Source organism: Enhydra lutris, unplaced genomic scaffold (genome assembly GCF_002288905.1).
Source record: "Enhydra lutris kenyoni isolate GAN:26980312 unplaced genomic scaffold, ASM228890v2 scaffoldscaffold19, whole genome shotgun sequence".
NCBI classification, from domain to species: domain Eukaryota; kingdom Metazoa; phylum Chordata; class Mammalia; order Carnivora; family Mustelidae; genus Enhydra; species Enhydra lutris.
In genome coordinates, this window is record NW_019154103.1 from 20583773 (window position 1) to 20609401 (window position 25629).

Consider the following 25629-nt stretch of genomic DNA (forward strand, 5'->3'; position numbering starts at 1 on the left):
ATATATATATATATATATTTTGCTATGTTCCTGGAACTCTCAGTCCCTCTCTCAACAATCCCTGCTCTTGGATCCTACATGTTCATTCCTGATTTTCTTCCTTGTGTAGAATGCTCATTGTATTACTTTTCTGGGGATGTTTCAATGTAATGTTTTGAAAGCTTGCATGTCCAAAAATAATTTTATTCTCCACTATATTTAATTACCTGGGTATGAAATTTCAAGCTAGAAAGAATTTCTCCTACTATTTAGAAACTATTGCTCCATTTTTTTTCTTCTAATATCCAGTATTGCTGATTGGTGAATTCTGATTTCTCCCTTTTTTGAAAGTGCTCCTTTCTTTGTGGCCAGGGTTCTGAAACTTCACAGTGACTTGTCCATAATTCCTTGAGTTATTTAATTGATTTCATCCCCCCTCAATATCCTCTTCTCTGTCTTTTTAGATTTTTATTATTTATTATTTAGAATATTGACCTTGTAGATTATTGTCCTTTTTTTACATATATATCTTATATATCTTTTTTCTGTTTCTGATTTCTCGTCTTTGCTTACTTTTCTGTATTTTCTCTATCTTCTAATTTCCTAGAAGATTATCATTAACATTCTTGCTGGATTATTTCCTTTTTTATAGCATATATTTTATTTCTTAAAATTGTCTTATCCAGTTGTGTTTTTAAACAGTTACATATCTATTTCTTTTATCTCTGAGAACACTGAAATCTGTTGACATTTTTTTTCTCCTTGTGAAGACTTTGTTTCCTCTAAGTACTGTTTCTGCTGGTTGGTTTTTCTAAAACCTTGAGATTAGTGGCTCCCCTCAAATATCTGTCAGTCCCAGATATCTTCTCATATTTAAGTGCTGGACACTGAAAAGCACTTTTGGAAGCTGTGGGACTGGGCCTCATTCTAATATAACCTGGCTGAGCCATTTCAATGAACACACAACGTACATCTCTTTAGATATTTTCTTTTGGGGTAATCATATTCTTCATAGAAAGATCCCCTTTGAATCTCCTTTCTGAGGTCTAATTACACCACTGCCAAAAATCTGGGAGTAAGGGAAGATAGCTGAGAATCTCAACTACTTAACACTCAGGTAAGTTTCACTCAAGTCCTCCTTCTTGCAGTTTGGTGCTCCTTCCCTCAGGTGACTCTGTCTCTTTGTCCTGCTTTATTTTCCTTTTTAGCACTCTTTACTGCAGGCCCCATCTTATTTTCAGCTGTTAATTTGTTTATTCTTTGTCTTCTCCAGTTGGAATGTAGGGTCAATTAAAACATGGTTTTATCTCTTTTTGTTCACTCCCATATCCCCAATGTCTGAAAATACCTTGTACATTGAAGATGCTCCATAAGAAATTATGTGATAAGTTAGTTAGGTGATTATGTGATAAGTTTAAATATGATAAGTTAAATCATAGAAAATGTCTGCTATCCAACTGTTTTTGACCTTTAAAATGCAAATTCATATAGTTCTAACTTTTTTTTTTTTTAAGATTTTATTGATTTATTTGACAGACAGAGATCACAAGCAGAGAGACAAGCAGAGAGAGAGGGGGAAGCAAGCTCCCCAATGAACAGAAAGTCCGATGTGGGGCTCGATCCCAGGACCCTGAGATCATGACCTGAGCCGAAGGCAGAGACCTAACCCACTGAGCCACCCAGGCGCCCCCATATAGTTCAAATTTAATAAAAGAGGAGCGAAACAGCTAGGGATTATCAACATTTTCCTAATGATATGGAAGTGATTATAGGAGGTATTAAATATCTTTTATAGTTTGTTGTATAAAAGTAATCTGATAGTGAGAAAACTCAAGACCAGGGAACTTAAATGACTTGCCCCAAAACACACAATGTGAGGCTCTGATAGAACCAGGACTGGAATCTTATGGATACCAGCACTATTCAAGGCTCTGAGGTTAAAGCTGTGACTAAAATAGACCTGGTCTCTGCTGGGTATTTCTGGAACAAGAGAGGGTGGAAACAAGAAAAGAAGGATAATAGGGCATTGAATGGAATTGTTTTTATTATCTTTCAGTTTTAGCTAAAGGCTCCAAACTGGAGACAATAGGCAATATGAATCTCCATAAACTAAAGAGAACAACTTGGAAGTACCAAACACCCCTCCAGGGCCAGACCAGTTCTTCATCTCTCGCCCCTACAGCTGCCTCTAGCTTATGTATGCATAATACTGAAATTCACAGGGAGAGGGGTGCTGGTTCACTGTAAGGTGTTGACCCAGGAATGGAGAGTACCATTGCTTTGTCTGTGCCATCTCCGTATTTGTGCTGGGGTTTTGTGCTGGGGTATAGTAGGGAATTTGGATTATAAGTGCCCACCCAGGCTGCTTCTACTACATAGTGCAACTCCATGCAACTTCTACTACATGGTGCAACTCCATGCAACTCCATGTGCAACTCCATCCAGACAGGTTTGTTGTGCTAAAATTATTAGCATATGAATGATAAACCTTCAAGCAAAATGACTAAAGGAAGCCTATATTCCTGTTTCTCCCTTAGAAGAGTGAGAAAGCTTGAAGCGTTAAACTACAGATTTACCTTCATGATGTAAATCAAATTGGAGGGCTCTCCACCCATGTAGGCCTAAAAGAAACAAAGTTGATGTCCATAATACACTGACTTACTCTTCCAATTCCTGGTATTTATCTTCGTATTTAAAGGAAATGTAAAACATTTATTGAGCAGATGGCAGTCTACCTAAAGGCCCATGAAATACACCTGTGTCTCCCAGGCTGCAGTTACAATGGAAACAGCTGTTGACCTGGACCATCATGTGTTAGTTTTCCATTAGCTCACAGTGTTCACCAGGCCATCTGTAGTTCAGAGCTAAGTAAATGGAGTCGTTTTCCATGGTTGGCTCATTTCCATAGGTTGTTATGTAGAAAAGCTGATAAAGCATGATTGCTTCAAAAGGTAGAGGGGGGAAAACCCTCAGACTTTCTGGCGAAGTTTCCAGGAAGGTCATCATTAACAAGGCTGATCGATAAAATCCCCACTGCCTGCAGATACTTGACTGATCCTTTGGGAGAGGGTAGGTCTACTTAGATTGCTGTCAAATGTCAATGAGGTATGGGTCAGAGACTTAGCATGTTCACATTTATTTTATTTCCTCATGGTACACTGTATCCTCTCTATCTTTTCTTTTTTTCTTCCAGAAACATTTTTGCCAGTGACATCCTGATGAAGTATTTTATAAGGTGACCAGATTCTCAGGTTCTCAGGGTGTGAAATAGCATGTCACTTCATCTTGAGGTCAGGAGGCTCTGTGACTCTTTCATCTGTTGAACTATACTTTTCAGGAAGGAAGGAACCATTTTGAGTAGTGGGTCTCTATTGCCTATCATAGCATCTATCTAGCATGTAGTAGGTGCTCAATAAATACCCTCTGGCTGAAATTATGAATAAATTGTATATATGCATTGTGAGGAATTTTAGTCGTAAGTCTAAATGGTCAATATATATTAGTCTTTTTTTTTTTTAGTTTCAGCGGTAGAATTTAGTGATTCATCAGTTGCATATAACACTCAGTGTTCATTACATCAAGTGCTCTCCTTAATGCCCATCACCCAACTACCCCATCCCCCCACCCTCCAGCAACCTGCAGTTTGTTCCCTAGGGTTCATCATCTCTTATGGTTTGCCTCCCTCTCATCCATATTCGTCTTTTAATAACACACTAGTTATATAGCTAAAAATACAATTAAAATGAAGACAAGCAGAAACAAAATCCTTAAACACAACAGGATTTATAATTTAGATAGAGGTAAAAGGTACTTTATATTCTAATACTAAGGCATTATACCTAGTATATAGGCAATATACTTAGTATATTATATGTATATAAATTCCTCTAACTCGCTTTCTGATTTTTCTTTCAAGAAATTGCCCTTGATTAGTTTCTTTTTTAATTTTAGTTTCAATGCATACTAAAGAAAGCACTTTCTGCATCATCCTCTTAGAAGATTAGCTCTTGGATGTCTGACAGATGTATACTCAACCCAGTGAAATAGAACTTCACTGGTTTCCTGACAGTCTATGTCTCTACCCAGTTTTGGTAACAAGAATGGAGTCACTATATGATGCTTCCTGTAAGCTCACAGTTACTCTCAGTTCCCCCCATCTCTGAAAGCCCACTTTCAGCCCATCCTTCTCTTTGTTCTTTCTGATCTGTCTCCTAAGCTGAACGTAGCAGTTCTTTGCTTACTGGCTTTGGTGTTCCATTTTGAATTTATTTAGTGAAATGTCCAGGCTTAGCTAGAAAGGAAATAGTTTGCTAATTGGGGTATGAACCACTCTCCCCCTCCACCGCCTCTTTTGAGCTAGTCCTCTATTCTCTTTGCTTTCTGTCTCCTAAAAAAATCCTTATCTGCTTGAAATCAGGTATGTGTATCTTTCCACTGTAATACTTTGCATTTGACAGGCAGGATTGTCTTACAAGGAAAAGCTGAGCACTCTGACAGTTGATTACGTTACACTCCTTTTTAAAATTTTGCTCCTAAAAGAGGACTGGATGACAGTGATGATGACCTATGAAAAGCAATTAAAGCTTCAGGATCATTTCTACTTGTGAGCTGGAAATGAGATGGCAGAGAACACCGAGGAACTGTTTATAATGGGTAATATGCTCTTTAAGTAAGGCACAGGGTAGGACAGGAAATATCTCAGGTTCTGTAACAATGAGTTGTTTTTCTCTGCCAAAACAGGTAGACAAATGCAATAGAACTCTCTAACTTAATATTTTCTTTTTGTCCAAAAATATTCCACAGAGAGTATAGCTATTTGTCTTTTTCAGGAACAGCAGGTTTTTCTCTTAGTAAGGTAGAGGGCTTTTAGAAAATTGTTTAATATACTTGAAGATTTGCATCCCTGTGGACATTTCCAAAGGGAATAAGAACAGCTACTCCTTTTGAAGACAGACTTGTGAGTAACTTCACATTTGAGAAAGGAATTATAATATTTGAAAACCTAATAGGAGCAAGGTTGTCATTTATGAGGCTGGTTATATTGGACATGGAACATGTGATTTCAGATTGGTGGAATGGGAATTGTTGGAGTCTTGTCATTCTTTGACTCACTGGAGGAAGTACCTTGAGAGATTATTTTCCTATTTTTGTGGTGGGAAGAATCCTGAATATGAAATTTCAATCTGTCAAGATACCAGAAACCATTGGTCTTGCCCGCTATATTCTTAAATTGGTTGTTTTTGCTGAAAAGCATGGATATTTTGCCTATTCTGAGTATGCATAGTAGGATGTGCTGTTCAATTTAGCAAACGAAGTTGATATGAAACCTCAGTAAAACTTAAGTAAAAACACTAAGATGGGGTACCTCATGTAGAGAACCCATTATGTTCCACAAAATTGGATGCTTGCCAGCTATTCAAATATACTTGGTGGAAAAAAAGATGAGTTTCCATGGCACCAAAGCAATGTCTGCCTGAACCATATGTTTTCCAATCCAAATGCAGGATTTTTTGGATTCAGAATGTTCTCCCCCTATATTTATCTGATTTTTGCTGATATTACAAGTGAGAAAACAGAGGGAAATATTTAGTACCATGTAACACAGATCTATTTTCAGAAAACAAGCCAGTCCTTTAGAAAAGGGTGTTGTATAAAAACTTCTATATGCCTATGGATATGGACATTGAATCTATTCTGGAACTTTCGACATAGAGAAGGCATAATGGGGAAATATTGTGGACTGAAAGAATTTCTGATTTGCCCTTTCCAAGTGAGGAGAGGTGGGAATGCTACACAATGAGAACATTGTCCAAGCCTTCTTTGTGACTCACCATATTATCTACTTCAATCTGAGTAATCCCTGTGTCAGTGAATACAATAGGCCCCTATAGCTGCTCAACATCTTTTGAAAACTCTTAGGTCTTGATAGCTTCCACATTTTGAGTCTTACCTTGTTAAGCTATGATGTAAAAGACTGCATCAGAATCCCTTGTTCCTTAAGGTACAAAGGCATATGACCTAGATTACCCCCACTTAGATGCAACCCAGACAAGATATGGATGAGGAAGGGAGCAGTGTTAAGATATGGTCACACAGAGATCCATCTCCTGGTAGAGGGCAAGAGCTTCTGGGTCTTCTGGGTTTAAGTGGTGGTATGTCCAGCACCCAGAACCATATGTGCTCCATGCCTGGTGTTTTCACTTGGACAATTCCCCTACAGGTAATGGGCATGGCTCTTGTGTATTTTATCACTAGCTAATTAGCATTTTAAATATAGCTCTCTGGTGGTCCTTGAGATTCTGATGATCAATTCCTAATGTACATTGATATATCCTCTTTTGCTTAGATTAGTTAGAAATTATCCTGTGATTTGCAGTTAAAAACTCCTGACCAGAACAATGGAAACAAAACATGGTAATAGAGAAGTAATTTAACTTTAGCTGCAATAGATGGGCATTGGATATGGAAGATTTACAGGGTCCACAGAATAAAAGAATCTGATAGATTTCAGAGGTCTTCAAATTTGGAAGGTTTGTTTTGTTTTGTTTTTGATAAAACATGGGATTCTCCCCCCTTCACTTTCTCCATAGTTATAAACAGAAAGGCAATGGGGAGAAATTCTGGAGTATCTTTAAGAGCTTGTAAAATAGCAAGAAGAAATTAAAAATTGTTCTCATATAATCATCTGGGGTAACTTATTATTGGCTCCTTCTGCCCCCCCCCCCGAGATATAATAGCCATATAAAACTGTTTACATTTAAGGTATACAATGTGATGGTTTGATAGATGTATACATTGTGAAACAATTATCACGATAGAGTTATTCAACACATCCGTTGCCTCACATAGTTATCTTTGTGTGTGTGCATGTGTGCATGTTCATGTGTTGAGAACTTCTAATACCTACTCTTAGCAGTTTTTAAGTATAAAAATACAGTATTATTTACTATAGTCACCATGTTGTACATTAGATTCCCAGAACTTATGGTCTTACAACTGGAAGTTTATACCTCTAAGACCACTTTAACCACCTTTTCTCACTGACTCCCTGCCTCTGACTTACTTCACTTAGCACAATGCCTCAAAGTTCATCCATATCCTCTCAAATGGCAGAATTTGCTGCTTGTTCCTTGCCTTGACATGTTTCTTATTTTCACTGAAAATTTCATGAGAATGACCTTTGTCATCCATATTACTACCAACATTCTCTAGAGGATTATTTATGTATCTGGAAAGATGATAGCTTTTCTTTCGGGTCTTCTCTTTCTGATATCTCACCAGGATCACCCTTAATGTCCATATTTCCACATGCACCTCAAAACTCTTCCAGGTTCTACCCAATACCCAGTTCCACAGCTACTTCTAGATTTTTAGGTCTTTGTTACAGTAGCACCCCTCCACCCCCACTTAATGGTAGCAATTCCTATCCTAGTCAGTTGGAGTTGCTATAGCAAAGAACCATAGACTGGGTGGCTCATGACATGAAAATTTATTTTTCACAATTCTTGAGAATGAAAGACTGAGCTGAGGGTGTCAATATGGTTGGGTTTAGTGAGAGCCCTCTTCTGGATTGCAGAATTCTCAGTGTATCCTTACATGGTGGAAAAGTGGGTTAGGGAGCTATTGGGGTCTCCTTTATAAGGATACTAATCCCATTCATGAGGGGTCCACTCTCATGACCCTAATTACCTCTGAAAGCTCATGCCTCCTAATGCTATCACATTGGGGCTTAAGATTTCAGCATGTGAATTTTGGGGACACAGAAACATTCAGTCTATTGCACCATCATTGAAATAAAATATTCAGATGATAACCATAACTCCAAGTGTTAAGGCTTGTTTATATTGTTGATGGTGTGACATTGCTTAGATATGATGGTAATCAAAGAATGATCAAGGATCACAGTTTAGTACAGAGATGCCAGAAATCTTGTTGACATAAAATATTTGGCTACTTGGTCTTCCTAGGTATCCCAATCTGAAAGTGAAGTAGAATAATGGATTAAGGCCATATATTTGTGTAAAATGCAAACTGTGTTTGAATGCATCCACACCGTTAGAAATCAAGGAATAATTAAGAGGATAGATGATTTTAATGATAAAGACTTTTCTTCAGTCTCTGTGTTTTTAAAGGAGGGAACATTTATAATATTCCATGATTTTATATTTGTCAAGTGGATCTATTAAAATGTTAATATCAAAAAACGACAATTTCCTTCTTTTTTCCTGAATAATACTGGCTGAATATACATATATCATCTTTTCTTTAACCATTCGTCTGTTAGTGGATACTTACGTGGTTTCCATGCCTTGATTATTATAAATAATACTGCAGGGTACATGAGGGTACAGATATATTCTCAAGACAGTGATTTCATTTTGTTCAGATATATACCCAGAAGTGAAATGGATGGATTGTATGATAATTCCATTTTTAATTTTTAATAGAAGCTCCATACTATTTTCTGTAGTGGCTACACCAATTTACATTCCCACTAACAGTGTACAAGGATTCTTTTCTCCACATTTTCACTGACACTTGTCCTTTCTTGTCTTTTAGGCTAACACCCATTCTATCAGGTGTGGAGTGATATCTTATAGTGGTTTTAATTTCCATTTTGCAGATGATCAGTGATGTTAAGCATCTTATCTTGTACCTGTTGGCCATTTATATGACTTCTTGGGGAAAATGTCTATTCAGTTCTTTGTCCATTTTTCATTCTGATACTTGGTTTTTTGCTATTGAGTTTTATGAGTGTCTTATATATTTTGGATATTAACTCCTTAAAAGATATGTGATTTGTAAATACTTTCTGCCATTCTTTAGGTTGCCTTTCTATTTCATTGATCATTTATCTTGCTGTGCAAAAGCTTTTTAGTTTAATGTGGTCTGACTTGTTGATTTATATTTTTGTTGCTTGTGCTTTTGGTGTCCTATTCTAAAAATCATTGTCAAGACCAACGTCAGAAAGCTTTTTAATTAGTTTTTTTTTCCAGGAGTTTTATGGTTTCAGATTTTAGATTTCAGTCTTTAATTCATTTCAAATTAATTTTTGAGTGGTATAAGAGTTCAGTTTTGTCCTTTTGCGTGTGAAAACCCAGTTTTCCCAAAAACGTTTATTGAAGAGACTGTGTTTTCCCTATTGAGTATTGGCCTCCAACAGGATAAGTTGACTGTATATTTGTGTGTTGATTTCTATTGGTCTGTATATCTGTTTTTATGCTAGTACTAATAGTGTTTTGATTACTGTGGCTTTGTAGTATAGTTTCAAACCAGGAAGTGTGATGCCTCTAGCTTTGTTTCTGCCAATATTTCAACAAAATCCTAGAAAACCAAACTCAACAATACATTAAAAAGATCACACACCAAGATCAAGTGAGATTTATCCCTGGGATGAAAGGATGGTTAAACATATGCAAATCAATAAATATTATATATCTCATTAATAGACTGAAAGATCAAAAGATCAAAATTATAGGATCTTAATAAATGCAGGAAAAGCTTTTATCAAATTTCAACATCCTTTCATAAAAAAAAAAAAAAACCTCCACAAATTGAGTATAGGAGGACTGTACCTCAGTATAAGAAAGACCAACTGTAAAAAGCCCACAGTCGACAAAACTCAATGGTGAAAAGTTGAAAGCTTTTCCTTTAGGATCGGGAACAAGACAAGGGGATCTGCTCTCACTACTTCTTTTCAGCATAGTATTGGAAATTCTAGGAGTCCTCTCAAAGTATAGTCCACAGACACCAGGCAGTCCTCAAACTCTTGACGCCGTTTAAGGGTGTGTGCAAAGTCACAACTATTTTCTTAATAATCCTTACATTATTTGCCTTTTTCCACTTTGTTGACATTTGCACTAATGGTCAACACCATAGCAAGATTCAAGGCAGTGGCCCAAACTGTACTAATAGTCATTGTATGCTTCACCATCACACATTCATAGTTTAAAAACAAAACAAAAATAAAAAAGACAATGGCACTCAAGAATACTCTGGTGGCTAAAATAGTGACCATGGAATTACATCCCTTTTCAATAATTCAGTTGGCAAAATGGGAAATCTATATAAAGCACTTTGCTGTATACCAAATTATCATGTTGTCACAAAGACAAAATTTGTGCAGTTGTTTGAGATGCAAGTTAAACTACTCGGAGCTTGTTTTATTTTCACGGCATGCTATTTTTACTCAAAAAAAATGACCAACAGACAAAATGTGGTTACTCTGACCTGGTTATGAGGCAGAAATTTTCTTGCAAATGATTAAAGAGAGAGCCTGTCTTTTCAAAAAGAACAATTGGTAGGATTTGTTGTTAATGATAAAATTTAAACTTTCAGAGGAAATTAAAATTTTAGAAAACTTATATCTACCATAATGTGCTTGACAAATTCTTTTTTTTTTTTTTTAAAGATTTTGTTTATTTATTTTTCAGAGAGAGAGAGAGAGAGCAAGCACAGGCAGACAGAGTGGCAGGCAGAGGCAGAGGGAGAAGCAGGCTCCCTGACGAGCAAGGAGCCCAATGCGGGACTCGATCCCAGGACGCTGGGATCATGACCTGAGCCAAAGGCAGCTGCTTAACCAACTGAGCCACCCAGGCGTCCCATGCTTGACAAATTCTTAATGCTTAAAGACTTGTCTGAGACTGGTGATGATATTAACTAGTGCATTTTTTAAAAAGATTTTATTTATTTATTTGACAGAGAGAGAGACAGCAAGAGAGGGAACACAAGCAGGGGGAGTGGGAGAGGGAAAAGTGAGCTTCCCCGCAAAGCGGGGAGCCCGATATGGGACTCCATCTCAGGACCCTGGGATCATTAGCTGAGCCGAAGGCAGACGCTTAACGACTGAGCCCCCAAGATGCCCCTAGTGCACTTTTTAAAAAAATATCATAGTGTGATGAAATGTGTCAACATTTAGAATATCTGCATTACTCATTGATTCAGTTTCCCAAATAACAATGCATCGTGTTATAGAATTATGCATGGGTAAAAATGTTATTCAAAGTTCAAGATAGACCATTAGATTTTAGTTTCAGAGAATGTAAAGGGGTGCCTGAGTGGTTCAGTCATTAAGCGTCTGCCTTCGGCTCAAGTCATGATCCCAGGGTCCTGGGATTGAACCCCACATAGGGCTCCCTGCTCGGCGAGTGCTTCTCCCTCTCCCACTCCCCCTGCTTGTGTTCCCTCTCTCACTGTGTCTCTCTCTGTTAAATAAATAAAATCTTATACAGAGAGAGAGAGAGAGAATGTAAAAGTTTATTGATATGATTTCAGAGACTTCATTATATCTCCTCTTTAGGAAACTACTTGTTGAGCCTTGCTGTAGTATCAAAAAGGAATATTTATGACTATACTCTTCTTTTTCAGTTATGTATATGCGAGGTTACATTTTCTTCATATATTTCAACCAAAATATCATTTTGTAGCAGATTGAATGCTGAAGTAGATAACATAGTCTAATTTTATTTTCTTAAACCAGACATTAAAAAGATTTGCAAAAATATAAAATAATCTCATTCTTGTAACTCTTTGTTTTGGAAATAGTTATTTTTCATAAAAATGTTATTTATATTAATTTGCAAAGGGTTTATTATTGTAACTTAAAAATTAATAGATTTTCTCACTTTAATTTTCCAATAGATATAATGCATATCAACAAAAACTCTTTGGGATGCTTAATAATGAATGTACAGGGGACTTGATTTCAAAAAAAACCTTAAGAATCACTACCCTAGGGGCGCCTGGGTGGCTCAGTGGGTTAAAGCCTCTGCCTTCGGCTCAGGTCATGATCCCAGGGTCCTGGGATTGAGCCCCGCATCGGGCTCTCTGCTCAGCGGGGAGCCTGCTTCCTCCTCTCTCTCTGCCTGTCTCTCTACCTACTTGTGATCTCTATCTGTCAAATGAATAAATAAAAAAATCTTTAAAAAAAAAAAAAAGAATCACTACCCTAATAAATTATTCCTGGGGAATTTTGCATGTGAATATCATGAAGCTATACCAAGCAAGTTAATATATTCAGCCGTGGATTAGGATGACCAGATTTTAACGTAAAATTGGGTGTAATGACCAATAACAGTCACATAAATAATTAGGAGAAATCAAAAAGAAAATCAAAGCTTTAAAAGTTTACTTAATACTTCATTCATGTGCACAGATGACTCCAGGATTTGGTTACTGACCTGTGGCAGTGAATGGGCCTTGGTCTCCTAGGGAGGCTGTTTGCTTTGCCATGTCACACGCACACTTTTTTGATCTCAGATAATACTCATCATCTGTCTGACTCCCTTGTGTTTAATGCATCTGACATATGACTTGTTTCTTTGTCTACTTTTTATCACGTGATTGCATCAGGATTCTTTGAAATCAGTATGGGGAGTGATCAGCAGACTATAATTTGGATTTAAGTGCATTTCCTTATCAAAATAAGTGGAATTATCTGGCGTTCTTATGTCATCAGTTGAAGCACTGAATCTTAGACTATGTTTTATCCAACTTTACATTATAACATAGTTAAGTATTATTACCTAATGTAGAACATAAAAACAAAAGAAGTAAAAAGTTGTACAAGATCTTGATAAGTAAACAGCTGGATGAAAATAGAGAAAGGAAAGAAAGATATCTTCCTGCTGCTTTTCTGATGTCAGTGTTTGGCTTTGTGAGCTTTAAATTTCTCTTCTCATTTCCTTTTTCCCTGGGACTCTCTTTTCTCAGCTAGAGTTTAATATAACTGAAGGGTGCTATCAATATAGTAAAGTTACCTGTGCTGAAATTCATCTTCACCATTTACTTGTCCTTGATCAAGTAACTTTAGCTGTTTGTGCTCTATTTCCCTTTCTATAAAATGAGGATAATAAGTGGATCTATTTCATTGAATGAAGATTAAGTGAAACAATGCATGAATCATGCCCAGTGTTCTGCCTGCCACCTTTTGAGTCCTCCATGAATATCAGCTATGATTCTTCTCCACTTTTACTCCTTGCAGTTTCATTTCAACTGTGCATTAAATGGATGGGAAAATAAAGAACTCAATCACATCATTCAACAATTGCATATTGAACTATTATATACCAGGCATTGTGCTAGTAATGCTCGGGATGCAAAGATGGATAAAAACATGTCCATGAGGGTGGAGGCTATGTCCTTGTAGTACATTACTCTATTTCTAGTCTTTCTCAGAGTGCCTGACATATGGTAGATGTTTAACAAGTATGTGCCAATAAGCAAACAACCAACCGTATGAAGTAAGTGTAATCACTCTCACCATTTTATGGGTGAATAAGCTGAGACTTAGAAAGGAAGAATCATCCAGTGTCACCCAGGTAGTAAGTCACAGAATCAGAACTGAAACCACCTCTGTTTGATTCACCTTGGAGCTAGTACCTATGCATCTCCAGGAAGGGAATGCTAGCGCTAGCTACCCAGGCTGCTCAAGAAGTATGATTTGGTTCCTTTGTTTCTAATTTTCAAGGCATACCATTGCTTGCAGTGCTTAATAAAATATTCCCTAAGTATTTGAGTATCCATCTTCTTAAGGAGGTTGGAGCAGTTAACATGAGAGATGTTAGTGGAGCTTACATTCCAACCAGAGGGACAGACACGAAAAAAATGAGAGATGAGATCTTCCTTGAGATGCATACTCTATAGGAGCATATGTCAGAGGTTCTGACTTAACCTGGCACACTGGTCAGGAAGGCTTCCCCAATGAAGGGATTTTTAAATTGAGCCCTGAGGGGCACCTGGGTGGCTCAGTGGGTTAAAGCCTCTGCCTTCAGCTCAGGTCACGATCCCAGGGTCCTGGGATCGAAACCTGCATCAGGCTCTCTGCTCAGTGGGGAGCCTGCTTCCTCCTCTCTCTCTGCCTGCCTCTCTGCCTACTTGTGATCTCTGTCTGTCAAATAAATAAAAATTAAAAAATAAATAAAATAAATTGAGCTCTGAAAGGCAAGTAGAACAGAATTAACTAGAAAGGAAGTGGAGAAAGTTCATTTCTTGCAGAATAGTGTGTCCCCAAGACTTCTTTGGGGTATTACAGTAAAAGGAAAATGGCCAGTGTGCTATACCCAGAGAGTGAGTTAGGCAGTAAGATGACATGAAGCTATAGAGACAGGTTAGGGCTACAACTTCCAGGGCTTCAAAACCAAGTCAATGTTGGCCTTTTCCTAAGTGCAGTGGGTTTTAGAGAAGAGAGTAATGTGATAAGATACACAATTTAGAAATATCACAGTATGAAAGGAGATCAGTGAGAACTTTGTTGAAAGAAGATGGTAGTATGGACCAGTATAGTGGCATTGGAGATGGAGACAAGTGGGTAAAAATTGATTTTATAGACTTGGTGACTTAGATCTGAAAGGTGAACAGTAGGCAGATCCAGGTTTGATGAGACCCAAAGCTTATGGAATTAGGGAGCTCCTCTAGAAATGGACTTACTACATAAGGAAAAGTTTCTAGATAGCTGGGGAGATCCAGGACAACGTATGAAGATGCAATGAGGTCTGGATGAAGAAAGAGAGGCTTCTTTGTCTGCATTCCTTTATACAAAGGGAAAATACTTTGTCCAGAATCCTTCCCAGCATTCACTCTGAAATGTAGGAAAGTAGGTAGAAAAAATAGATAACTGCTTTCTAATTTGGAGACTCTCTGATTATGGCGGGTAGAAAACAATTTAGGTAAATTCATTATCTGCAAGTTAAGAAGGGCATCCATACCATGCACTATTAACAAGATATAATTATTGTCTAACAAGATACTTTTGAAATACTAATTTATGCTCAGACACAGAGATAAACTGAGCTGTCCTCAACAAAATTGGGGCAGTGGCCACTCTGTATTATGGACACAAATGACTGGTAGTTTCTCTCTTTTCCCCACATCTCTATAGCCGCCCCTCAAGAAGATGAGTTCCAGCTGTCCCTCAGTAACCAGTTGATGGGCTCTGACTCATTTCTTGCCAACAGTTGGCACCTGTTTTCTGTCAGCTGACTGGCACTGCAGCATTTTGCACTAAGAGGAGGAGAAGGCAAGAGCTATGAGCTTTATTACAGAAATTATCAGGTACATGGGGATCATAAGCCTTACTTCTGATAGAACCTGGAATCAAACTGGGAAGTTATTAACTAAGCTAGAAGATAATGTCTACCCAAGTGAACTAACACTCATCCTGGATGATGGTCTAGGAAAAAAATGATTCTGTCTGGAGAAATGTATCCACATGATTTACATTTCAGTGTATTACAGTGGACTCTAGTATATTAAAAAGACTTCTGAAAAATACAATGAAGAAATGTGAAAATCTCAGTTGTTAATTCAGCATTTTACAAATGTACATGACCAGGAAATCCTTTTTCTAAACACACACACACTCTCTCTCTCTCTCTCTCTCTCTCTCTCTGTCTCTCTCTCTCCTCTCATTCCCATATACCTGCGCGCAGACCCCACTGATCAATATGCTGCAGAACATACTAACACACTTCAGGGAAACAAAGGGCAAATTAACATCAATGTAGGAAGGCCAAGGAATTGGAAGGCAAATAAAATGTCCCAACATAGTAGAAAACTCTGAGAGTTTGTGCCCAGACTGTAATGTCCTAATTCTCAATATGGTTTAGCAGCTCTGGGTCTACACTACACATAAATTCATGAGGATGATTTTTTTATTTAGAGATTTTATTTATTTGACAGACAGAGATCACAAGCAGGCAGAAAGGCAGGCAGAGAGAGAGAGAGAGGTGGAAGCAGGCTCGCCGCTGAGCAGAGAGCCCGACGCGGGGCTCAATCCCAGGACCCTGAGATCATGACCTGAGCTGAAGGCAGAGGCTTTAACCCACTGAGCCACCCAGGCGCTGTGAGGATGATTTTTGATTTAAAGGATGCTTGAGCTGTCGGGCTGGCCTGTTGTCCCCCTAAGAGAAGAAATTTGATTTATTCCAAGATAGGTCAAGGAGTGATGACTAACAAAGACAACGCCCTGTACCACTTTCAGATTTATTGGGATTTCTAAAATTGGAGGTAAAGAAGCAATATCAAATCTAGCTGTTTCTGGAAGCATGAAATTACCCATTAAGGCATCAATTCAAACAATTTAGATATAAAGTTAAAAACACATTAGCATAGTGAAAAGATGGGGTCAGAGAGACTAGTTTTAAAATCCTGGCTTATCCATGTGACTTTGGGCAGATGATATAACCTTCCTGGATCTCAGTTTCTGTATCTGTAAAAGCACTTCACTTGCAGAATTATACAAACATTAGAAATAGTAGGTTTTATTCTTATGAATTAACTCATCCTTGTGAAAATATATAATGTGTGTGTTTACTACATTGTAGTAATAATCTAATAAAAGTTATTTCTATTATTTCAAATAGCAGAAAAGAATTGATCGTATAAGATACACAGAGCTCATTAGATTCTCATACTAAAATATCTTTTAAAATTATGTCACCTTTCTGTCTTGCTAATATAAGTTATACAACTGGGATTCTGGAATAGTTATTCCAGAATAGTTATTTCCAAGTTAAAATCTCAACTCGACCACTGTGTATCTGTGTGACCTTGAACAAACCACATTACCTCTCACTTCCTCAACTTCCTTGTCTACAATGCAGGGACAATAACATTATTTGTCTCCTATTTGTTGTATAATCCTTAAGAAAATTCAGTTAGAAAATGTACTGTGCTGTGCATATAGTTAAAAACTCATTGCTTTTCATTGTTTTTAATACTAATGTTCAATGCTGGATAAAATGTATATATTTGAAAACTGGTATTGCAACTCATTACACAAAAGATTGGACATAAGACACAATTAAACAAATGATTTCCTTTTCTTGATACCTCCTTGCTCTTTACTTGTCATCTCTGGCTTTCCCTGGCCTAAGGTAACTGCTCTTTTAGTGCCAGCTGTCACTCTGAGCACTCCTTGTCATTGTAGTCTACTCTACATTGGCTACAATGCCAGTGTGAGAAGAAGGTTCACATTGGAATGACAGTTCTCCAGGCAACACCATCTTGACCAGTGAAAATTTATGGTATTCCTCTCTTTTTCATTGATTCCAATATTTTCTTCTGTATTGAATTTGTAGATAAGAGCTACAAATTCGAATCTGTTTGGCTCTAAAATCCATTTTCTTTTCATGACACCACAATAATAAGAGCAGCAGTTTCACTAATAACAAAAACTAACATTTATTGAACTTTTACTAGGTCCAGGAGCTATGCTAAATTATTTATCTGCATTATCTTATTTAATCCTAATAGCAAACCTAAAGTGGTAGACTTCTTTGTTATAAATGAGGAAATAAGGCCCAGAGAGATGTAACCTGCTCAAGGGCACAGAACTGGGAGACGGGAGAGCCCAGATTCAGTTTGACTTGTGGCTGTCTCAAGAGCCCACACCTCTCACCACTTTGGTTGGTATTACAGTTTCAGACTTTTGGGGGGGCCCTTTAATAATTAGAATAATATCCTTTACAGCAACCAATTGATAAGCTTATAGGGCCTTGTGGTTTCTGTAAGTAAAAAGAACATCATTAACAAAGTGGCAACAGGTTCAGGACCATTCATTCATGTTTAGTAGATGCTGGTAAGGAATGATCAGAGCCACGGAGTGAACGTTCAGATAAACAGGGTGAGCTCGATCTACCTGTGGGAGAGATAAGTATCTGTTGGGAAAGATAAGATCTCAACAGCGCATTTTCTTCATTCTGATTCTCTCTGATAAGATAGCTAGAAATAGCCCATACATTTCTCTTTCACTTCTAGCCCCTTAAACATTTTGGTTCAAAATTTGTACTAACCAGGGCACCTGGGTGGCTCAGTGGGTTAAGCCGCTGCCTTTGGCTCAGGTCATGATTCCAGGGTCCTGGGATCGATTCTCGAGTCGGGCTCTCTGCTCAGCAGGGAGCCTGCTTCCTCCTCTCACTCTCTCTCCCTGCCTCTTTGCCTACTCGTGAGCTCTCCCTATCAAATAAATAAATAAAATCTTTCAAAATTTGTACTATCCAAAAATCACTACATCTTCCAAAACAAACTGGCACACTACGGTGGAGCACCCAAGTGACACCTGCTATAAACTGGAAATTGTGCATGAAGTAGGGAAAGTGCTAGACCCTCTCCAAGAACAAGTTTCAGGGTGGGCCCTGGTGGTGTCTGGAAAAAAAGTGAATATGTGGGGCACCTGGGTGGCTCAGTTGGTAAGGTGTCTGCCTTTGGCTCAGATCATGATCCTAGAATCCTGAGATCAAGTCCCACATTGGGCTCCCTGCTCAGTGGGTAGCCTGCTTCTCCCTCTCCCTCTGTCCCCCTGCTCGTGCCCACTTTATCTAAAATAAATAAATAAAATGTTTTTTTAAAAAAAGTGATGCTGCAACAAGTAACTGTACAGGATTTAAGGTAAAGCCTAAAGGCTACCTTGCTTACTTCAAAACATCACCTAGATTTCTAAATCCCTTGTCAACGGGGCTCATAGGGACAGGGATGAAGGGATGGAAGGTGGAAGGGAATAATCACAACAACCCTCCAGGAATAAACCTGAGAAGGTTTCCCCTATACTCTTCAATGAACAAGCGCTCCTTTTGAGCTTGTGGCCCCCTTCTTCATATCAATTAAGATACTTGCAGTATGGGCTTAGATGAAGGTACAGAGTGCGTAGGTTTTGGAGGAGAGTGGAAGGGCTTTCTGGAGTTCCAGGCTGCAGATTGTGTGGAAATAACACACCTGGTAGAGGCTCAGCATAGAAACCAGGAAAGTGGGAATGCCTGGCTGGCTTAATCAGTGCGTCTGCCTTCAGCTCAGGTTGTGATCCCAGGGTCCTGGAATGGAGTCCTGCATCAGTCTCGTTGCTCAGTGGGGAGTCTGTTTCTCCCTCTTCCTTTGCCCCACCCCTCTGCTTGTACTCTGTCTCAATCTCTCATAAATAAATAAAATCTTAAAAAAAAAAAAAAGAAACCAGGAATGTGATTTCTGCTTCCCTCAGACATGCTATGACTAATAACTATAGTCAACTCCTTGTCATTAATTGATGATAGAGTAATGCTTTCATAATATCTATATGTAGCAATATTTAGGTAATGCAGACTTTATAAATACACAGATTGCAATCCAAAAAGTAATGTAAAAATTATTCATTTTTTTTTATGAGAGATCTTTGTTTCTGTTAAGCATTGCCTTTCTAATAAGTAGTGTAAACTTGATCTGAGCCAATCAAATTTTCTTTCCTTGCCCTGGGGTTGCATCTAAATTCTGAGAGAGGTTAATGGAAGTATCAAGACATTGGATGGGGTAGAAATGGGGGGGTAAGGAGAGCATAGGTGTCTGTTCTGAATTATCTTCTACCGATGATATTATCAGTTGAAACATCAGTTCTAGTCTTTGGGAAGTCCTGGGCTAGATCAGTGTCACTTAATGTGACTCTCAGGTATGTGTGAGTCACTTCTGCTCTCTACTGTTACCTCCTAAATAAATTACCCATACAAAAATCATTCATTATCTTAGCTCTGGTTTCAGGATGAACTAAGCTAAGGCATAACTTTAAAAATGACAATTTTAAAGTTTGGACAAGGTCTTTGTTTAGCTATGGGATCAACATTAAAAGGTGTATGATTTAATATTAGCTCTTTTTTGTGCGTGTGCTCTAGACTCAGGAAGGCACAATTTGAAAGGGATGGATGGTATTGGTAGTATAATGTACAAATGGAACTTTTATTGTATAGTCAGTTTTGTTGGCACAGTAAGGCTGCATAACAAACTACCTCAAGACTCAGTTGCTTACAACAAGTATTTATTCTCATGGTCCTAAGTTGCCATGGTGACAAGTGCAACTTATTTAGGCAGCTGTGAGTTGGCTGGATTTGGTTCCATATTGTGAATCTGCTCCATATACATTTGTTCTGGAAACAGGCTGTAGGGACAGTAGTTCCCAGAGGCATTTACTCTTCTCATAGCACTGGAACACTGAAAAGCAAGAGCCAAGCCAAACTGTGCAGGCAAATTGAAGGTCTTTGCTTGCATCACATCCATTGGCTAAATTAATCACTGGGTCAAGCTCAACATAGATGGCCCAGGAAACTACACCCAGTCCACAGGGGTTGAGGGAGTGGAGAAAATAATAATCATCATCATGTGTATTAGTACTGTAGCCTTGCAAAATTAGGAGGCGGTTAGGAAAACATTATTCTTCTTCCTTATGGATTTGAAATTGTATTTAAGAATTAACATTTATCTTCATATGTATTTGGATTTGTACTTGCAGCCTGCATATGGCTAATCTAAAAAATTACCTCATGTGCATTCAAAGCAAAATAGAGAGCTATCTTCAGCTCTCCTAGTGGGTAGACTTTGAAGATGGCTGGATTTCAAGGACAAAAGCCAGATAGAAGTGTTCTTCTGGAATTCTTGAAAAAATTATTTTAGTTTGACTGAGTATTTATGATTCGGGAGAAAGGAATGGAGTCTGGGGAAAAACCAACCCCCTTGGGAGGAAGAGGTCAGGTTCTGAAGTAGTAGGGTGGTCATTCTAGCGATGGAGGTTTGAAGCAGGAGAGGGATGTGGACCTGAGGATGGGAGATCAAAGTTGGAAGTTGGAAGTTTCTGATGAAGTGGCTTCTGGGGAGAGTCAAATGTTGAGCTACTGTAGCTGGCCTATAAAGAAATCATTTTTTACAAACTGTTGCAAGTCCTTTCACACATAGTCCTTTAGTTTTTGTTCTTTTTTTCCTCAACACTTCAGTGAAGGCTCAGTCCTATATCTTTGGATGTTGTGAAAAAAGTAAAAGACTGAGCTATGAAGGAAAATGAAAATACTTATTAAGGTAAATTCTTAAATTGCCTTTGAGAAAGCCCATTTTTCTCAAAAGAAATTAGCATCTTAATATAAACCCTCAACTTTTCTTTTTTTACGGTTCATTTGGAAAACACAGTAAGAGAAGGGGATCTTGTTTTTGTTGGAAACATGAGCTTTTTTTCCTTTTTGACTTAGTGAGAAACCATTTATTCTTATGTATAAGCATATTTTACATATTCTGGTTAATACATCAAATGTGTAATGCGAGAGTTCCCTTAAAAATGCTAAGACAACACATGTTAAATTCAACTACACATTGTATTAGGCTTTTAGACAAATGTCACTTTTAATATCGCAACACATACATGTTATACTTTTTTTTTCACTGACAGAGGAACATGCCTTTCAAAAATATTTTATTGGATGAAACTTTCTTATTCTCAGGAAATTTTTGGTTCTTTAACATAATTTATTATGCCTTTTAAAATTCTGATAAAAGCATTGGTACATTATAAATACCTGTAAAGAAAATAGAGTTTAAAATTCCGAGGGAATTATTATATATGTTTCCTCTTTTACATTTTCACAAAAATCCACACAGGCACTGAGAAAGACTGACAAAAATATATTATGCCTGAACAATATACTCCAGGTTGGAAACATTCAAACATGACTTTATTTAAATATTAAAGCTTCTCTAGAGTGAAACTTTGGCTACAATCCAATGCGTTGGTTGGCATCTTAACCAGGAAAAGATACGTTAGAAGGATAAAAAAGAAAGCTTCATACAGTGAGCATGAGAGTAGGAAAGGGGAAAAGAAGAGTTTTTGTTTATTACCATTCATTGGCCTCTCTGGGCCTTAGCTTTGTTTTTTTAGTTGACAACTTAACTAATAACTCTCTGGTTCTTTCTGGCTTTAATACTTCTTGATGTGCTGCAATTTTCAAAATTCTGTCCAACACTCTGTCTCAAACAATATGTGAGACTTCTAAGGATAGAGCGATACTGCAGCTGTTTGAGAAAAACATCCTTGAAGCATCACGGGGATTGCTCTGCAGATACTCCTCTTGTGCACAAATACAAGTGGTAGACTAGGAGGTGAAGCTTGGTCTTACCCACCACACTTCAAACCATAGCAAGTGAGAGACTCTAGTCTTCTTTTTCTGCTAGTTCATCTGTAGCATCCTGAAGTTCCAACTTTACGAAAGAATTAGGAACAACAAATGCAGTGGGAGAATGCCGGCATTGTAGGTGACAGGAGCCTTTGTGAGCGCCTAGAAATTGGGAAGCTAGGGGTTGGCAGCTCGTGAATTCGGTATAAACGGTATTCAGGGGAGGCGAAATGAAACAAATATATCAAACTGGATTTCAGAGGTACTTTAAGGGGTCTCAAATGCCATTTTTCTCTACCTATAATTTAACCGGATCATCATGGCAAGTTTTCATAGTTATTGATTATACAGATCTTACCTGAAAGAAGTAGATGATTTTTTTTTCTGAATGCATTTACACTTTGTATGTGTTGTTTCATGCAGCAGTGGGAAAAATGGAATGCTTGTTGCGTGGCGACCGGTAGGGTTGAGGTTGCTACAGTGAGCAACACGGAGCGGGGCACATCGGGAACCCGGCACTCAAATCTGGCTGGGCAGCTGCTATGCAGCACTAGCCAACTGTTGCCAGGAGGGAAAAATGGGTCTGAGAATCAAACTTTATGTGAAATTTCATATTTTCAGTAATCACTCACATTTTGAAATCATTTGACATGCTGAACAAAATCTACCTGAGGGACAAATGGGACCTGTGGACTGGAGTTTGTGGCCTCTTGAGTTAAATCCTGGAAGCAGTTTGGTAAACAATTGAACACTATCAGCTGTGAGATTGGGGAAGAGCCTTCAGTGGCAAGGAATGAACACCCAGTCTTAAAGATCCAGAAAAACCTGTTCGAATGAATATAATTTAAAAGAAAAATCTCCCCATTATAAATATTTTCCTGTTTACGTTGGTTCTCTGTGTCGTGAGTGGTTTCCTGTTAGTATTATTAAAAAAAATATATGACTAGGAATTTGCCAAGTCCCAAGTGTAAGTTTTATTCTAAGAAAGTAATATGGATTAGTTCTCTCAGTATGCAGCTTGTGGCTGAGAAAGGAAATGGTAACAAAAACCTTCATAAGGGGAAACCTCCATAAGGGGACAGAGCACACACAGGTCCTGGACACCTTTAGAGTTACAGAGCCCTCTACACGGCTCACCAAGCAAAGAAAAATGGTCTAAAAGTGCTCAAAAACACAGATTTCGAGGACTGTTTCTGGATCTCGATGACTCTCCTTCTTCCCAAAATGGCCAAATGACCACTCCCTGAATGCGTAGTACTAGGAGGTAGAAAAGCCAAGGGAATGGGTCTAATTGTGAACTCTTTCACTTAGAAATTTTCTAAACCCACTTGGGCATCACAGTTCAAAGAACCATGTGGCAAAGACAAGGGACAAGTCATAAGAGCAGTTTTCTTTGCTCTCATTCTTTGCAGATTACGTCTTCAAATTAATCCCTAGTCCAGGGGATGCCTTTTCTTTTGAGAAATGAAATGGGAGGGCTCAAGGAGGCATACTAGTACGGTGTGAGGACCATAAGCAAAATGAACTGTGGCTCCAGAAAGAACAAAACATTTCACTTGTGCACGCAGGGAAGATATGTTTTGAAGGAGCCATGATCAATTCAGAAGTGGGATTTTCAACCTGAGCTCGTCCCTTTTACATGTCTAGTTTGGGAAGCAAAAGCAAAAGTACCACCAAAGGATATTATAAGCATAAGAACCAATGGCAAAAACAACCACTTCAGACACAGGCAAAAATCTAAGGGGAAGGAGGAAGCATGAATATTTCCAACTCAGGACCACACACAGATGTCAATTTTCTTCCCTCAGAATGTCCACCAGAGCCTGCAGCAGCCGGTCGTCTCTGTGCTTATAAGGTTTCGTGTTATAGAAAACATCAACGTAGTCATTATATAGACTGTCCTCGGAGTCTTTAAGCTGGGAAGGCTTGTTCAGCTTTTCCAGAGCTTCATAGAAATTTTCGTAAGGGATGTGGAGCTTTGCACTTGGAGACTTCTTTGGTGATTGCTTTGGGGGTGAGTTTTTGCTGAAAGCACTTTGCAGGAGTCTCAGCATAGCCTCCGATGGGGCTGCCTCCACCAGCTCATCCCTTCTGCCCCCGGAACTGCCACCGTTGGGGCTTTTTGATGCAAGGGGGTTCTTTTTCAGGTTCTCTTGCGTGGGCTGCTCCTAAAACACAGAATGCCACCGACAAAAGGAAGAAAAGTCCTCTTTAGAGCGAAGCAAGCCAGATTTGGCCCATGCCTACTGCCTTCTCTATGGGAGACCATTGGAGAAGCAGAGGGAGCATGAGGCTTAGAAACATACTGACTCAGGGATCAGTCTTAATTTTTGTGCTTACTGATACCCCTGACACCTGTTTCATCTCTCTGAACTTCGCCTATAAAATGGGACGAAGAATACTTTAATGTCTGGTGGTTTTGAAGACTGAATGAGATGATGTATGTATTGGTCTCCTTCATTTGTCAGCCTGCTGTAGTAGAATTCATTTCAGGGTATTTAATAAATTTGAATTTGTTAATTTAAATTTATAAATTTTGGATGAAAGGAAAAAATTTTTTAAATAATATAGCTTCATCTTATGAAAAGTAAATAGTTGACCATTCCTACTCCCTTTCCTCCCTGCCCATGTTTTGGGATATATTAAAATATTTAATAAGTCCCAGAGAAGGCACTAACAGTGCTGCATGTGGAAGAAGTTTCCTGGAGGCCTCTTGTTCTGTCAGGAGCTACCCTTTCAGCCCCTGAGTTTTAAAAAGGGGTCTTGGGAGAGACTAGGGTGATGGACTGGCTAGGGCAGAACTGGATAGAGCAAAAAAGAAGCTCTTTGTCAACCATTGTGGAAGTATCTCAACGTTTTCACAACTACTATGTCTTATTAATAGCCCTTAAGGAATCTTGGAGGGAGAAATACCCACAAAGTCAGCTTGCCTCTGGGATTGTGAAGAGAAGGTCCTTGGAAAGGGGGGAAGGAACAGGGGGGAGATACTTTGCAGGATATAAATGGAGGCAGAATCTGAACTGAGGACCTCACACAGCTAGTTTATAAGTTTCTTAAATAAATATTATGTCTTTGTATCTTCCAAAATACCCATCACTGAGTCAGACGTCAGGAAAACTCATTCTGGGAATTCTGATAACCTACTTCTTACATCTGAGGCTCTGTGCTAGATGCTGGGTGATTAAAAGATAAAGAAAATGGGATGCCTGCCCACTGTCTGATAAGGGAGAAGCCAGCAACCTCAGTGAGCCGACACTGACAGGAATGGGAATGACTGACTAGCTATCCTATGAAATTTTCTCAGAGAAATTGTGATTCAGTAGCTTCCCTTGGAGCTGCCAAGAAATGTCCGCTAAGGAATTAGTAAAGAGAAGCCTATAAGACTTGGTTAGTTGAGCCTTGTTTTTCTTTTTGGAAAATGAACATACTAATGCCTTCTAACCTTCTAACCTTCTAACCTTCTCTAGGTTAGAGGGGTCACTGATGAAATGGCACAGTGTCAAACAAACAAAACAAATCAAAAACTTAAAAACCAAGTGTAATACAGATGTTAGGCATGTGTGATTGTGCATAAAGAGAGCCGTCTTTATAATTTGTTATGTCATAAACGGAGAAAAGTCATGTCAGAGGATTTCATAATTTTGAATTCAGCAATTTTAATTTCTAAATTCTGGACAAAAGAATAAACTTAAGAAATATTAGACCTTTATGGAAAATGGTTTAGCCCTCCCTTCCCTTTCCTCTCCACCCATGTTTGATT

General features: G+C 38.3%; 1 protein-coding gene across 1 annotated transcript in view; it reads right to left on the bottom strand.

Annotated features, from left to right (window-relative positions):
• Positions 1 to 23659: 23659 nt before the first annotated feature.
• LOC111148364 (proprotein convertase subtilisin/kexin type 1) overlaps positions 23660 to 25629 on the bottom strand; it is a 39984-nt gene continuing 38014 nt past the window's right edge. Inside the window, exon 14 of the mRNA XM_022504861.1 lies at positions 23660 to 24037. Within this exon, the coding sequence (XP_022360569.1) occupies positions 23660 to 24037 (378 nt within the window). The remainder of the gene's footprint in view (positions 24038 to 25629) is intronic.